General features: G+C 48.8%; 2 protein-coding genes across 3 annotated transcripts; one reads left to right on the top strand and one right to left on the bottom strand.

The window, feature by feature from the left end:
* Window positions 1-122: 122 nt before the first annotated feature.
* Window positions 123-2,982, top strand: GPS2 (G protein pathway suppressor 2). Its single transcript, XM_039847198.1, has 11 exons — window positions 123-304; window positions 510-672; window positions 1,057-1,166; window positions 1,242-1,354; window positions 1,484-1,563; window positions 1,654-1,736; window positions 1,931-2,084; window positions 2,184-2,273; window positions 2,360-2,439; window positions 2,530-2,625; window positions 2,800-2,982. The coding sequence occupies exons 2-11, from the start codon at window positions 579-581 to the stop codon at window positions 2,881-2,883; spliced, it is 984 nt and encodes a 327-aa protein (XP_039703132.1). The 5' UTR covers window positions 123-304; window positions 510-578; the 3' UTR covers window positions 2,884-2,982.
* Window positions 2,983-3,194: 212 nt separating this feature from the next.
* On the bottom strand, window positions 3,195-7,974 carry EIF5A (eukaryotic translation initiation factor 5A). Of its 2 annotated transcripts, XM_039847201.1 has the most exons (6): window positions 7,811-7,974; window positions 5,753-5,938; window positions 4,520-4,624; window positions 4,189-4,320; window positions 4,030-4,103; window positions 3,195-3,862 (listed from the first exon to the last, which is right to left on the bottom strand). In XM_039847201.1, exons 2-5 carry the CDS (start codon window positions 5,915-5,917, stop codon window positions 4,041-4,043), a joined length of 465 nt encoding a protein of 154 aa, XP_039703135.1. In that variant the 5' UTR covers window positions 5,918-5,938; window positions 7,811-7,974; the 3' UTR covers window positions 3,195-3,862; window positions 4,030-4,040. The 2 variants fall into 2 exon arrangements, with proteins under 2 accessions (XP_039703135.1, XP_039703134.1); XM_039847200.1 differs by lacking the exon at window positions 7,811-7,974 and having other exon boundaries at window positions 3,195-3,901.
* Between the last annotated feature and the right edge of the window lie 7,167 nt (window positions 7,975-15,141).

Below are 15,141 nucleotides of genomic sequence, written 5' to 3'. Positions count from 1 at the left end.
ATGCGCCCCTCGGGGATCCCGACTTGCCCAGTCAGGGACCTCGCCGCAGAGCCAGAACTAGCTCCCAGAGTCTCGTGGCTGACGCGCGGCCAGGAGCGGCACCTTGGTGTGGTCGGCGCGGGGCAGGCATAGTGGAGGACTTTGGATACCACAGGCACCCGTCTCGTATGCTTCCGCCTTTAACTCCCCGCCCAAACCACGAGGTCCCTATTGCTCTGACCCCGGAAGGATTCATCTCAGTTGCCGGATGTGACGCAGTGGCCAAGGCGCAAAGGGGGCCTCCGAGAAAGCGAAGAGAAGGAGGGTAGGGCGGGGCGGTGGCGGCCGGTGCTGGCGGGGAAGTGGGCGGGAGCGCGGAGGCAGGAAACCCTCGCCCCGCCTGCGCTGAAGCCGCGGCAGGCTACCGGGCCGGGCTGGCGGCGGGTGCCGGACACGTGATCGGGGAGGCAGGCGGGCTTCCGCCTAGGCGGACCAGGCAAGATCCCCGCTGAGCGCCCGCCTCCCTGCAGGCCGGGTCCGAGGTCTGGCAGTCAGCGACAGAGCCGGGTACCCACGGTCCGAGCGTCCCCAGCAGCACCATGCCTGCGCTCCTGGAGCGCCCCAAGCTTTCCAACGCCATGGCCAGGGCGTTACACCGGCACATCATGATGGAGCGGGAGCGCAAGCGGCAGGGTGAGCTGGGGCCAAAGCGGGAGGACATACGCCCAGGGCGGCACCGCTATCCCAGAGCTGACTTCCACCCACGGGCAGACTGATGCACCGCCGGCTGAAGCTAGAAGAGGGATGGAACAGGCCCGTGTGGTGGGAGTTTAAACCGCCAGGTCTAAACTCTAGAACTCTTGAGCTGGGAAGGACCTTGGAGAGCACCTAATGAACCCTCCCTTTCCCTGTCCCCTATTGCAGTGATGAGAAGAAGCCTGTCTTCTCAAGAGGGAAAGAGCCATTATCAAGAGCATAAAGGAGCATTGAGTTGACCCGATTTTGCTGGTCTTCAATCTATAATATTCTATTTTAACCACCCTCCCACTTTTCCATTCTGTCTAACTCTTCCTCCAGAGGAAGAAGAGGTGGACAAGATGATGGAACAGAAGATGAAAGAAGAGCAGGAGAGAAGAAAGAAAAAGGAGATGGAAGAGAGAATGTCACTAGAGGAGACCAAGGAACAAGTATGTAGGCCCTTGATCTCTCCCAGCTCTTCCCTTGGCTCTCCTGCCTTCATCTTCTCTCTCCTCCTTTCCCAGATTCTGAAGTTGCAAGAGAAGCTTTTGGCCCTACAGGAAGAGAAGCACCAGCTTTTCCTGCAACTCAAGAAAGTTTTACACGAGGAAGAAAAACGGAGGCGAAAGGAGCAGAGGTGGGATTGGAGGGCTAAAATTAAAATTGAGGACAAAGTATAATTGGGACCAGGTAACAAAAGATCAGTGTTTAATGGCAAAAGAGGGGGCCTTGTCCTTGATTTTGATCTGCCTTCATTTCATTCCAGTGACCTGACCACTCTGACATCAGCTGCATACCCACAGAGCCTGACTGTTCACACAGGAACTCATCTCCTCAGCATGCAGGGTGAGGATTAAAGAAACCACTTGTCAGAATGGGCCCTCCTAGGGCTTATAGACTCCCATTTCAGCATCATGAAGATCTCTCCCTCTCTAGGGAGTCCTGGAGGACACAATCGCCCAGGCACCCTCATGGCAGCTGACAGAGCCAAACAGATGTTTGGACCCCAAGTGCTTACAGTAAGAGGAGTAGGACTAGGTGTCTAGTCCATTGTTTTTCCCTGTTTCCACCTAGAGCCAGGCATCCTTACTAAATCAGTTTTCAAGTCATGAGTGTAATATACATTTAGCTGTATAGGGAAAAATGGGGCATACCTAATTCACATTGAGTTTCTGCTTTTGAGTTTACGAAGTGAGTTCTCATCTCTCCTTAGACCCGGCACTATGTGGGCTCAGCAGCTGCTTTTGCAGGGACCCCAGAGCACGGGCAATTCCAAGGCAGCCCAGGTGGTGCCTATGGGACTGCTCAGCCCCCACCTCACTATGGACCCACTCAACCCACCTATAGTCCTAGTCAGCAGCTTAGAGGTGAGTGATGGGAAAAGGGAGGTACGTGTGGCTTGCCTCAAGGGCCAGAGCTGGGAAGTGTTATGAACAGACTAATGGCTGTGCCCCTGCCTTTCTCAGCACCTTCAGCATTTCCTGCAGTGCAGTACCTGTCTCAGCCACAGCCACAGCCCTACGCAGTGCACAGCCACTTTCAGCCCACTCAGACAGGTGATAACACCCCATACAGGGGCCCTAGTTCTATGGGTCTGCCCTTCCTCATTCTCTACTCATTTCACACACCCTTCTTCACCTAGGATTCCTCCAGCCTGGTAGTGCCCTGTCCTTGCAAAAGCAGATGGAACATGCTAACCAGCAAACTGGCTTCTCTGACTCAGTGAGTGTAAAGCCTTGGGAGGTCAGGGGAAGGGTTATGTTGAGGAGCCCAAGTCCTGGCTGCCTCAGGTCCTAATTCTCTTCTCTGCAGTCCTCCCTGCGCCCCATGCATCCCCAAGCTCTGCATCCCGCCCCAGGACTTCTTGCCTCCCCCCAGCTCCCTGTGCAGATGCAACCAGCAGGAAAGGTAAGGATGGTAAATCATACCTTAGGTCACAGTCCCTACACTACTAGGGAAAACAGGATTGGGTAGGAGAGGTGGCTCACAGTCTTGGTTTTCCCTTCTTCCTTTGGGGTGTGGTTGTAAGGGTATGGAGAAGAGAGAGTATGCACACTGACAAAGCCTTTTCATCACCACCAGTCAAGCTTTGCAGCTGCCAGCCAACCTGGTCCTCGGCTCCCCTTCATCCAGCACAGCCAGAACCCGCGATTCTACCACAAGTGACCATCAAATTTTATCTTCAGCCTCATCCCCACCCCTTACCATGGCTGAGGGTGCCTGTGTGTCCTAGTCCAGGCCAATAAAACCTGCCATTGTTCCTGGCTGCTGTTTGTGTTGCCTCCCACCTGGACCAAGCCAGGACTACTTGGAGGGCGGAGTGGTAGCTGACAGGTCCATGGCAAGTCACAGTGGGACAGTGGGTTGGTTGAAATGAACTCAGTGGCACAGTTCAATCTAAAATCTATTTCTGGTTTCCAAATTTATCTTCTAGTCAGCAAATACCTATTTGCTCAAAGCAGCAGCCAAGTTAGAGCTTCATATTAAACTTGTAGTTTTATTTAGGTTTGCTTTTAACAAATGTGTCGGGGAGAGAGCCCACAGGAAAGGGTGAAGCCCATGGGGGCAGGGCCCTCCCAGATGCCTGAGGAGGGGGCAGGTCCCCTCCCCTCTCCTCCTTTTCCCTCCCCAGCTAAAGGGATTTGGGGAGAGATACAGGCAGGGGAGGGGGCTGGTCCCCAGTCTGTGGGGGTGGTGCTTGGGATAAAGGGCTATGGGGAACAGGAACCAGACCAGGGACAAGTGGGGGAAGGGCACAAGGATCATTTGCCAGAATCCACAGCTTTGATTCCAGAATTTAAAAAAAAAAAGAATAGAAAAAAAAAGGAAAAAAAAAAAAACAAACAAACAAAAACAAACCACTAAACTAAACCACAAGCAGCACCCACCCCCTCTCCCCCACCAGGGCTGTAGTGCGAGGGGAAAAGAGGAGGGCAGCTTCACCAAGGCCATGGCTCACTCCTGGCCAAGGGAGCAGGATGTAGGGCAGGGGCTCCCCGACAGATTGAAGGGGTGGGGGAAACCAAAATAAAACGTCAAATAAATTGAGTAGGAGAAGTCCAGCCAAGTGCCAGGCCAGAGCTGGGCCAGGCTGGGGGAGGGGGCCTCTGCAGGCTTGAGGATCACTGCTGCCACCATCACCACCCTGGGTAGGAGAGAGAAACCAAGTAAGATAGGATAATACCTGGAAAAAGAAAAAGGGTGAGGATCATCCTGTGGTCAGAAAGTAAGCCTAGAACAATTAAAACTAAAGCAACTCTTTGATGGGGACAACAAAGTATGTGAAGGGGGAATAGAGTTTGTCATACTCACCTGGGAGCCAGTTATTTTGCCATGGCCTTGATTGCAACAGCTGCCTCCTCTGTCATGGCAGACAGCACCGTAATCTGTGAACGAGAAGTCAGAAATCTAAGCTCAGAGATGAAGCACAAAGAGGATAGCTGGGCACAAAAGGAGGAGGGTGGTCCATACCAGGATCTCCTCTCCACAGTCGTACTTCTGCTCAATCTCCTTGCCAAGGTCTCCCTCAGGCAGACGAAGGTCCTCTCGCACCTCCCCACTGTCCTGGAGCAGTGATAGATACCCATCCTGGATGCCAATCAGCTGAGGGCAGATAGGGAAAGAAGTTGAAGTAAGTTGATACGGAGGATAAAGGATCTGATAGACAAACTAGGATAGCAAACTATTAATACCAAATACCCTCTCCTGCCATTTCCCTCCTCTCCCAGCACAAACTCTTCTACTCAATCTGTACACCACCTCCAATTACTGACCCAACTATATACCCAGACCATCTACATACCTGGAAATCATTCCTTTTGATGTTGGGGACATCCATATTATGAGTTGATGGGCAGATATCTTCATATTTCTTCCCAGTAAAGATGTCAATACCAACCAAGTGGACCTGTATGTATGCATCACATCAAAGAGAAACCCAACCAAACTAGGGTAGAGGAGATAAAGGCTCAACTTGTCCTTGGCTGGGAAGGGAAGTCAGACTACAGCTGGGACAAAGATCAGGGGAGTTGGAAATGAACAATGAAATCAAGGAAGAAACACTAAAGCCTCTAAAATAAAAAGAACCTGAGGCAAAAAGACCACCACTGAAATTGGGGTTGACAGCATAAGGAAAACTGTAGGCCAGGTTTGGAGCAGTCAATTACCCAGAGCTATCAAACCTTTGACAATTAAGGGGTTAAGTGCCTAGAAGAGTCCAGGTAAAAATTTAGAAGAGTTTTCTGAACATCAGCATAAAAGGCTGAGAACTTAGGAAATAAGTAAAAGAGAAAGAGCTGAGAAAACAGGAAGGATTAAGAAAGAGCTGAAAAGAAAAAAGGATGGGAGAGATTAGGAAGAACTAAGCAATTAGAAAATAAAGAAACCAAAACAGAAAAGGATGAAAGAAATTGGGGCAACCCAGGAGGAATGCCAAGTCAACAAAAAATAGAGAAACCAGTTAGGGAACAAAATCATAAAAAAATTAAAAAGGAACCAGGTTGAACTTCTGAGGAAAAAGAAAAATCCAAAGTGACAAACAAGGACAGAACTAGCAAGAATGTTAGGACCTAAGAAAGCAAAGAGCCTCAAGGAACTCAAGGAGAGGGGGCGGCAAGGAGATTTGGAAGTTCAGAGGTAAACTGTTCCTCTCCAGGGAAGGCTGAATTCTGTGTTAGGGTAGGAGAACCCTAAGCAAAGTAACAGAAACAAAGAACACCTACAAAGACTGAAGGCAAGAGAGAGAAACAGAAAAAGTGAAGGCCAGGAATAAGGAACAGCTAAATAGCCAAAGCATAAAACACCACCAAGAGATGGAGAAAGGGGTTACCAGAGACAATAGTGGAAGAGGCTCAAGTCTGGGAACAAATGTAGTAGAAAGGTATCCAGGGCTGAGAGCTGAACAGAAGGAACTGGATGGTAGGTTAAGAAAAGAACTAAAGGAAGGTGGAGGGCTAGGACTGATGACAACTTGCTTCCAGGAGCCCCATGGACCTGAGAGGTGTGGGGACAAGATGTGGAGAGGTAAAACTCTAACCTTGGCATGGCCGTGTTTGCCAGTCTTGGAGGTGGACATCTCCACAATCTTACATGGTCGGCCTTTGAGCACCACAAAGCCATTCTTACGTAATGCTGAGCACTGCATTGGGAAGGTGGCTGAGGCCCCTGCATCTCCTGTCTCGAAGTCCAAATCATCTGCCATTTTAAGAGGCTTCGATTCCAGCTAGAGTCAAGAAGAGAACTGGAGTCAGTAAGAATGGAGGTTTAACAGGGCCTCTCATTTATCCCACTCCTTTCTGGAAACTGCTTCATTTTCTTCCTAGCAGTTTATTCTATTACCTATCTAAAATAAAGTTAAAGTTCCTAGATTAAATATTGATTGGGATCACAAATATTATGGAACTAATGTGTGTATAGTGGAGGTAAGAAGCTGGATTCCCACCCCAAACAAAAGCTAAAGTGGGGGGACTTGGGAAAGAAAGTCTCAGGGCCAAATTAGGATGCCAAATCTCTGAAATGGGCAAAAGCCTAATTCCTGGGAGGGGGGAGGACTCAGGTGTTACTTGCCACTGAAACCAACCACCCCTCTTCCCCACACATAACCAGAGCTATAATTAGGTGAGCAGCAATGAGCCAGCAAAAGGGCGGGGCTAACGTGGAGGGGAGGAGGGTGGAGACCAGAGGACAGGGCCCCACCCGGCTATGTTACACCCCTACACCTTATCCACACACAAGCCAGTCATTGGTACAGGAAACCACAGGCCTCTTTGGGGGATTCCCGCCTCTCCAACATGCATTTGCAGATGCATCCGAGGGAGGGCAAAGTAAAGTTTTTTCAAACTAATCCCCCTGCTGAACACCTCGATCTCCTTTCCCAAAGGGAACTCAGGAACCCAGCCTCTCCTCGAAGGCCCTCCCACTTTTCCCAAGATGCATCGGTCTTGTCGGCTTTTCAGGCCGGGCCTGTAAGTCAGTAAAAGTGGGGGAATGGGGAGTGGTGAATGACAATAAAATGAAAGTAAAAGGCTGGTAGTAGTGAGTAGTATAACTTATACTAGGATAGTAAAGTGAAGGACTCTAAAACCAGGAACTCCCAAAATAGACACATCGAGGAAGACAGTGACAAGGTGAAGAGCACCTATCACAGCAGGGAACTCACTGCCCGGGATTTTAAGGTGCTGTCGGCACGACTGAGAAGAGTTGGGCTCCCATCCAATCGCCCTCGGTTTCCCCATGGTATCTAGTCTCCCAGTACAGAAGAGTGCCACTTACACTTGGCTGGCCCCTTCACTTCACATGAGGTTCGGGAGGGAAAGCCCCAAGGGCCTGTAAGCTGCGGGAGTGCTAACATATGCCCGCAGCAGGCTATCTGGGGTGATCAGAATCCGGGCCTCCGGCTTCTCCCACTCCTCACAATTCCAAGCTCCCTGAGGCGCCCTCGAGGACCTGCTGTCCCCGCGCTGGGGGGTGCCGGCTCCCGCCCACCATGTGGCCGCCCGGAGCTTCCGGTGGCCCGGACCAGGGGGGAGGGGGTCCCCGCACACGTTTAGCCACGCGGCCTCCGACCCCGAGGGCAGCCTCCCGTGGGGGGAACTTCCGGTGCCGCGTCCGCCCCCTCCCCAAGGCCGCGCCTGGCCCGGGTCGCGCCAAGCCGGAGCCACGCCGCCTCCCCTCCCCCCGCGGGCCGCCAGCCCCCCCAAATGCCCTCTCACCAAATAGACCCCTCCCCCACCTCACGTGGCAGCGGGCACCCAGTTCTCAACCGCCCAGGTACCCTTGCCCCGGCAGGCCGATCTGGCCCCGAGCCCTCGCCCCGGCGTGGCCGCCCGGCGGCCTCTCCCGCGTGGCGGCCTCGCGGCTCGCCGTCCTCCGCCCTGCGTCGCTCCAACGTCACCTGGCAGGCCCCAACCGTCACTCCGCGCGCCAACCGGGACGCGCGCCCGGTCCTCTCCGCACCTCGCGCCGCTAGCCGACTGGACCCTGTGCGGCGGCCACCGCCGCTCCCCTCTACCCCCTCCCCGACTCCCGCGCAGTTCCATCTCTACTCCCAGGCCCAAGCCAAGGTTCCGCGCACGCGCGCCCTGTCCGCTCTCACCTCGCGCGAACGCACTGACTCGTCCCCGTCCGCCCGCCGCGAGCCCAACCGCTGCCTCCGAGCCCACTGCCGCCGCCGCCGCCGCCTCTACCGCCGCCGCCGCTGCTGCACACGGGTCTTAGTACGCAGGCGCTGACTCCCCACTAACCAACCAAGCAGCCCTGTGACAGCCGCGCAAGCGTGCTTTCTAGCTCCTCCGCCCTCCACCCCCACACTGCGCAAGCGCACAGACCCTCTCTAAGCTCCACCCTCTCTCCCACCTACCCATCTAATGACGTGCATACGTGACCCCGCCCCTCACAAGTCCTGAGTTCTGCCCACCAGTCGGCAACGCGCAAGCGCACCCGGTTTTTTAATCCCTTCAACCTCCTCTTGCCTCCCGGTGATAGACCACTAGCCCTACCGAACAGTCCTTGCGCCTGCGCAATAAAGAGCCCTACACTCAACACACTCTGGAGGAAACGCCTCGGCTTCAAAGCGCATGCGTGTTGGGAATCCTGCCCGCCCCTTCCACCTCAGACGTCGTCTATACGCCGGATGTTGAAAAGACCACGCCACCGTAGCTCTCTTCTTGTCTATAACGCATGCGTCATAGGAAACGCCCCACCTCGGGTTTAAGTAGACTTAAACGACTCACACTTTTCAGAAAACTTGCACTGTAGGATGGACCCCTTGACTCAAAACCCATCCCTCCCCATCCACCTCCCCAGTTACACACATGCGCATAAGAGCTTTTCCGCTTCACTCTTCCTAGAGCGCCAGTGTGGTCGAGTTACCACCCACCTCAGCTTCACTTCTCTAAGTTCTACGTTTCTGCTCTGCCATAGAGTTTCACCCTGAGAGATAGAGCGGTCCTGTCCCAGCCACCATCTTGTCTAAAGCCTTGGTCCGTATTGGTCCCTATGGCTTCCATAGAGGCTCTTCTACCTCTGAATTCTAAGTAGACTTTCTTGTCATGTTTCTTTTTCCCCCAACTGTCCTGTGTGGTCTCCAAAACAATTGTCTGTTAGTACCCTTAGAAAAAATTGTATAAAAAGTGGAATATTGAAATCCATTGACGTTCTCTAAATCAGGGTTACCCAATCCCCTTTCCTCCCGCCACTGGGCGGCTGCCTGTTAGGAATGGGGCTGCACGGCAGGGGGTGACTGGAGAGCAAGGGAAGATTCATCTGTATTTGCAGCTGCTCTCCAGCGCTAGTTAGCATCACCGTCTCAATGCCACCTCAGATGGGGCATTAGATTCTCATAGCACCAGTCCCTGGTTCCCAAATTGTTGGGGGACCCCTGCTCTAAATCGAAGAAGATGACTGTGAAGATGGAAGGAAACAAGCTCTCTCTCAGAATGTATTTCCCTGGCCTTCCTTCCAGGGAAGAAAGTGGCTTCTTTTCCTGAAACTCTGTAGTCTCCAGTTCCTAGGTTTCTAGCACTACCTTCGTGGCTACCTTGTTTGCTGCAGTAATCAGGTGGACAACAGTAACGTGGTACAAGAGGAGCAACTAAATATCTGGGTTTAGAATCCAAAACTCTGAATCTGGTTCTTGTTTTAAGAATTCTGTGACATGATAGATGTGAACTGCAATCATAACCTGAATTAATACATTTATTTATTTAGAGAATTGATACACTTATGTAGCACATTATACTATCACTCCTAGCTCTTTCCACTCAATTTTCTGAAATTTCTGCTCTTTCCATTGTAAAACAAACTTTCTGGGCACATCATTTAAAAGTTAAAATGATAATAATGGTTGAAGTTGTGCCTGTGTGGGGCAGAAGGTATATGGGAAATATTTGTGCCTTTTGCTGTGAACCTAAAACTTCTCTTAAAACTAAAGCTATTTATACAGAATAGTGTTGAACGACAACTGTAAAAATGAAAAAAATAAAGCTATTATATTTGAGGGAGAAATTTGAGCTGGACTGGATGCAAGAGACCAGTGAAGAGCATCTAATAGTAGCCCCAGTGTGCAAGAATGAAGACCTAGACCAAGGCAGTGATAATGTGGCAGGGAGGAAGAGTACCAGAGATATTTTGGAGATCTAATTGGTGGAACTTGGTGGTTAATTGAACGAGGAAGATTAAGTCAAAGGGTAGGTCAAAGGTGCTTTTAGTCTGTGTGATTGGGGGTTATATTACTCAAGACATTCTTGAAGATAAATACAGTCATACATGAATTGGGAAATCATCTTAAGATTCTGAGATTTTTGGGAAGCCTGCTCAGAGTCAGATAGAATGAGCACCTTAGTCTTATAGCAAAGCTGGACTCAGGTGGGCGTTTTCTACAACTGGGTTTGACGACAAATCAGCTGTTCTTTTTTTTTGTATGACTTGTCCCTTACCTGGAAGGGAAAGGACTCCAGTTGTATCAAGAGGAATGGTTTTGACAGGGTAGGTGAATAGGTAAATATGAGCCGGAAGAGAGAGACAATGAACAGTTAACAAGGCCCTGAGACCAGTTCAGCAGAAGAAAACATAGAACCAGGCAGGCTTGTGGAGCCTCCCTCATTCTCCCAAGGTTAGAAGCCAGATACACAGACCAAAAAGCTTAGTAGTGCCTGGTACCTTCTTCACCCTCTTCTCCCGACATAGCGTTCCCTGATCAGTTAACTGCAAATGACCATTATATGACCTTACTCTGGGGGCACTCAGCTGGTATGGGCAAAATTAGTTACCTGGGTTGTGCCTACCCTTAAAATTTTCAGGGCACAGGTGTATGGCTTCCTATCTACAGGCACACACTGCGCAGGCTCCAGTTTGGAGTGGGAGGGTCTAAAGGAGGAGAAGAAAATTCCCGCCATTTGAAGTAGGAGGGACAGAAGGAGAACAAAGAAATCCTAAGACCCATATGACCGCCCCCCTGCCCGACCCTTAACTTCTCAGGGCCCTGTCTTGGACTTTTTCTGAGTGAGCTTTACTGCGTCTATTTAATAAAATCACTTCTGTTTGCTACTTTTTGTTCGCTCTTCTCTGAGCATCAGACCTCCATGTAAATCTTTCATGGGGGAATCCAAGGACCGAGATCCTGACCCCCACAACGTAGACACTTCATTGCCGGTAACAGTTTTACATGAGTAAAAAGATTCTATCAAATTTTCTTTATTATGTAAATAGGAGTCCATTGTAGAAAAATATAGAAAATTTAAAAATTAACCGTAAATCCAACACCCAGAGGCAACTGCTATAATGTTTTACTGTATATTCCTCCAACCTTTTTCTATGCCTTTAAAAAAATACATCTGAGATCATAGTGAACTGTTTCTGTGTTGCATGTGAAGGCAAATTAAGCCAGCTGTTGGAAAGAATTCCCAGATACAAAACAGGCAAGAATTGGGATTGAGGTGAGGGTTCTCCATGGTGCTATTTCACAGGTAGGATTTATTTTTATCAGGGGACTTGGGCAAGGACTATTCCTCTTTCCACCCTCAAGAGCTTGCATAAAAGTCAAACACACCAAATGGACCTTGAGAATGGGCAAATAGTTAACCCTTTGAAGTTTGGGGGGGAAGTACTTGGACCTGTTCTCACAGCAGCCAGCTATTGGGATCATAGCGAAAATCTTGGACTGCACTCACTCAATCATCCATCCATTCAGTTAATATTTACTGAGTCTATTAAGTGCTAAATACTTGGGATACAAGAGTGGTGACCTTAGCAATCCCCACAATTGGGAAGGGGATTATCAGATAATAAACAAATATCTAATGTTGGTCTGTGTGCTCAGGCCAGTATCTGTCTACCACCAGTGAGTGATAGGTTTATAAAATGAGAGTTGGTGAGTAGAAGGAGCACCTTGAAGGATACCTGAGGGATCTTTGTGATTTCTATCTGTTCCTTTGGAAGTTAAAGAAAAGAGCGTGGAGATGGAGAAGAGACTGGATTGGTTCCGAGCCTGGAGGAAAAGCCTTACCCAAGAGTCCTCCCCTCCCTCTATTCTAGAAGCCTTGCTCAACCTAGGTGCTAGAGAGAGAAGTCAGAAAGTTTCTTAGAAACTGGACCAAGTAAGTAGGGAATAAGGCTGGAGACAGAATACAGAGCCACCCAGTTCATAGAGGAAGGAAGCTCAATGAGCCAATCACAAATGACTATAGAGTGTTGACTATGTTCCTTCATTTGCTCATTCATTCACTCTTCAGGTGGTTGCAGAAGGCTTGCTCTGTGTCAGGCCCTATGGCCAGCAGGAGAAATTCAGAGGTAGTCTGGCAACTGCAGAGCAGAGTGATGCAGCCCACTGCAGAGAATATGAGGTTGAATGAGCACCAACATGGGGCCAAATCCAGCCTGGAAGGCTGGTGGATCTTTTGGAAGGGGAGACATCAGAGCCGAAGAACCCGAAGAAGGATCAGCCCTCAACAGATTGAGGAAGGGTCTGGGAGTTCTGTGGGCAAGAGATATAGAAATATTAACTGGATATCAACCCTTCCAGGTGGGTCTAGACCCATAATTAAAAGAATTACTCAGGATGAAAGAGAGGAGGTGAGGAGCAGGTGACGTCTGTGTTCAGAGAAGAAAGATCCAAAGGGTAGGCTGGGGCCTTAGCTGCAGGCCTCCAATCCAGGGGGATACCCTTGCTGCATCGTGGGTCCTGGGCCTGTGAACCTGCCTACAATCTGAGTTCTAATCCTAGTCCTAGTCCTTGTATGCCTTTCAGAATAGAATTTGGCTTCACTTCCCACTGAGACCATCCCTGACACTCCCAGGCTGACCTGGATGGCATTTTCTCTGCCTTACCGCCTTACCCCAACCTAGCATTTGTTCTACAGATAACATGTCTGCCTACCTCACTAGAATGTGAGCTCCATGAAAGCAGGGTCTTTGCATCCCCAGCACCCACCACAGAGTGTGGCATATGGCTGGGTCTGAATATTTATAGAATTAATAAATTGGGAGGAAGGGACAATTTAAGCATGAGAAATTGCCAAGAGTTGGGAGGAATCAAGAAGGAAGAGTGTTGTAAAACAGCGAGGTGGGAGTTTGAAGTTAGAGATTAAAGAATACACTCTGGGCATACTTGGGACCACTTTGTCCTGACCAGTCAGGAAACAGGCCTGGGACCTGCATTCCCTTCTCTCTTTGGTGCTCACTTCCTCTCCACTTTGGGGTGCTTGACCAGCTTAGAATATGTGATTCTTCTTGGCCCTGGTACCCCCAATTTCTTTGAAAGAGGGCTGGACAGCTCAGAGATGAGTGGTACTCACCAAATTCTAAACTCTACACAGAAACTATCCCTAAAGATGGAGCTTAGACAAGAAAGATAATTCTCTCTACTTGAGGTCCAAATCTCCTGCCTGTTTACAGAGAAGGGAGTCTCTCTTCTCACCAACCCCAGGGAAGAGGAAGCCTTCCAAGTCAGTCCTGCAGTTCATCCGAGCAGTCCATTTTAGGGCTACGTTGACTCCCCAGACTGAGCTGTTATGTCGGAGTTTAAGCTGAGAGGCCCCACAGATCTATCTCTCCAGAGAAACACCCACTACACTCACTGCCTTCTGGAGCCTGACAGGAAAGCCTAAATCCCCACCAATGGTGTCAGTCTCTGAGGTAATTCAATTCAACCAAGAAGAACCCAGTAAATGGCTTTAGACAATAATTCAGGGGCCTCTCAATTCAAGACAAGTTTCCACCTGGATTTGAGGCTTGCCAGACTTAGGCTTTAACCTACCTATCCCATTTATTCCTCTACAGACCTTCTGAAGGTGTCCTGTACTTCCCAAACATAGTCATGCCTTTCCCACTCCGGGCCCCCTTACTGTTTAACTTTGGCCCACTTAGTATCTCTGGGACTGTTTCCTCATCTATGAGAATAGAGAAATCAACACTTACTTCTTAGAGAGCTCACCCATCCCTAGGGCTATCCACCCCATCTGTATTCAGAAATCCAAATGCAAGACTCTACCCTTGACCTCCTAAGCTGCAGACTCATACCTCCAACTGCCTGCTTAATCTTGATTTCAAACAAGCCCCAAAACAAACTCCTGACTATGTTCCTCATCTAGGGTTTCTTACTGAAGTAAACAGAATCATCATTCAAACAAGTTCATTCAAGCTAAAAGCCTAGGTGCCTTGATTCCTTTTTACTCACTCCCATGCATCCAATCCAACACCAAGTCCTGCAAACACCATTTCCAAAACATGCTTCAAACTGGTCCACTTCTCTCCACTGTCATTGCCCGCACACTAATCCATGTTCCCATCACCTCTGCCTCCCTCCAATTTATTTTCCACAGAGCAGCCAAATGTTTTAAAAACATAAATCATGTAGGGGAGGTTGTTCATGAAAGGCAAGGAGTATGTGAGAAATCTCTGTATCTTCTGCTCAATTTTGTTTTAGACCTAAAACTGCTTATAAAAAATAAAGCTTATTATAAAAAATAAAATAAAGTTTATTTTAAAATCAGGACATATAAGTCACTCCCTCTTTTAAAACCCTTCTAAGACTTCCCATCACTCTTGGAATAAAATCCAGATTCCAAGGCTTTGGTTGATCTGGCCCTGATTACTTCACCCTCTTCCTTTTTCACTAAACTTTCTCCTCTAATAGGCTTGTCTTTTATTCCTCAGGGACTTCGCACCAGCTATTTCATGTTCCTCGAACTGTCTTCCCTTATCCCTTCATTTAGCTGTCTTTTTCTCATCTTTCAGGTCACAGTTTAAACTGTGACACACCTCCTGGCATTGCCTTCCTGACAGTCTAATTCTAGTTTAACCCCCCACATCCTCAATCTATGCATTTCCTTCATGGCTTTTATTATATCGGTAATTAAAACGTGTATTTGTTTACTTATTTCACTGTCTCCTTTACTAGAATGTGAGTCATATGAGGGCAAGGATCTTATACATCTTATTTACCACTATATCCCCAGTACCATTACAGCACCTAACACACAATAGGTGCTCAATTTATGTTTGTTGAAGAAATAAATGAATATACGTTTCATTGTAAACTACTTGAAATATTTAGAAGACACAGAGTTGCTAATGAGCACCGCAATTATCATTAGTTACTGGTGCACTTCCTCATTACATGGTCAGAAAGTGGTAATAAATATCAGTGAAATAAATTCGAATAGAGAATCCATGGACTTTGAGAACAGATGATTTAGTATCATGAAAGTTGAGATTTAAAAAGATGGTTGTATAGCAGCACTGTCTACTAGAACTTTCTGTGATGACAAAAATGTTCCATATCTGTGTTAAAACAGTATTCACTAGCCACGTATAGCCATTTAATTCTTGAAACGTGGCTAGTGAAACTGAAGAACTGAATTTTTAATTTTAATTAAATTTCAATGGCCATATGTAACTAGTGGCTACTGTATTGCACAATTCGGACAA

Source organism: Pteropus medius, unplaced genomic scaffold (assembly GCF_902729225.1).
Source record: "Pteropus medius unplaced genomic scaffold, Ma_sr-lr_union100, whole genome shotgun sequence".
Taxonomy (NCBI): domain Eukaryota; kingdom Metazoa; phylum Chordata; class Mammalia; order Chiroptera; family Pteropodidae; genus Pteropus; species Pteropus medius.
The sequence above is the reverse complement of the archived record's forward strand: the minus strand, read 5'-3'. Positions and strand labels throughout refer to the sequence as shown.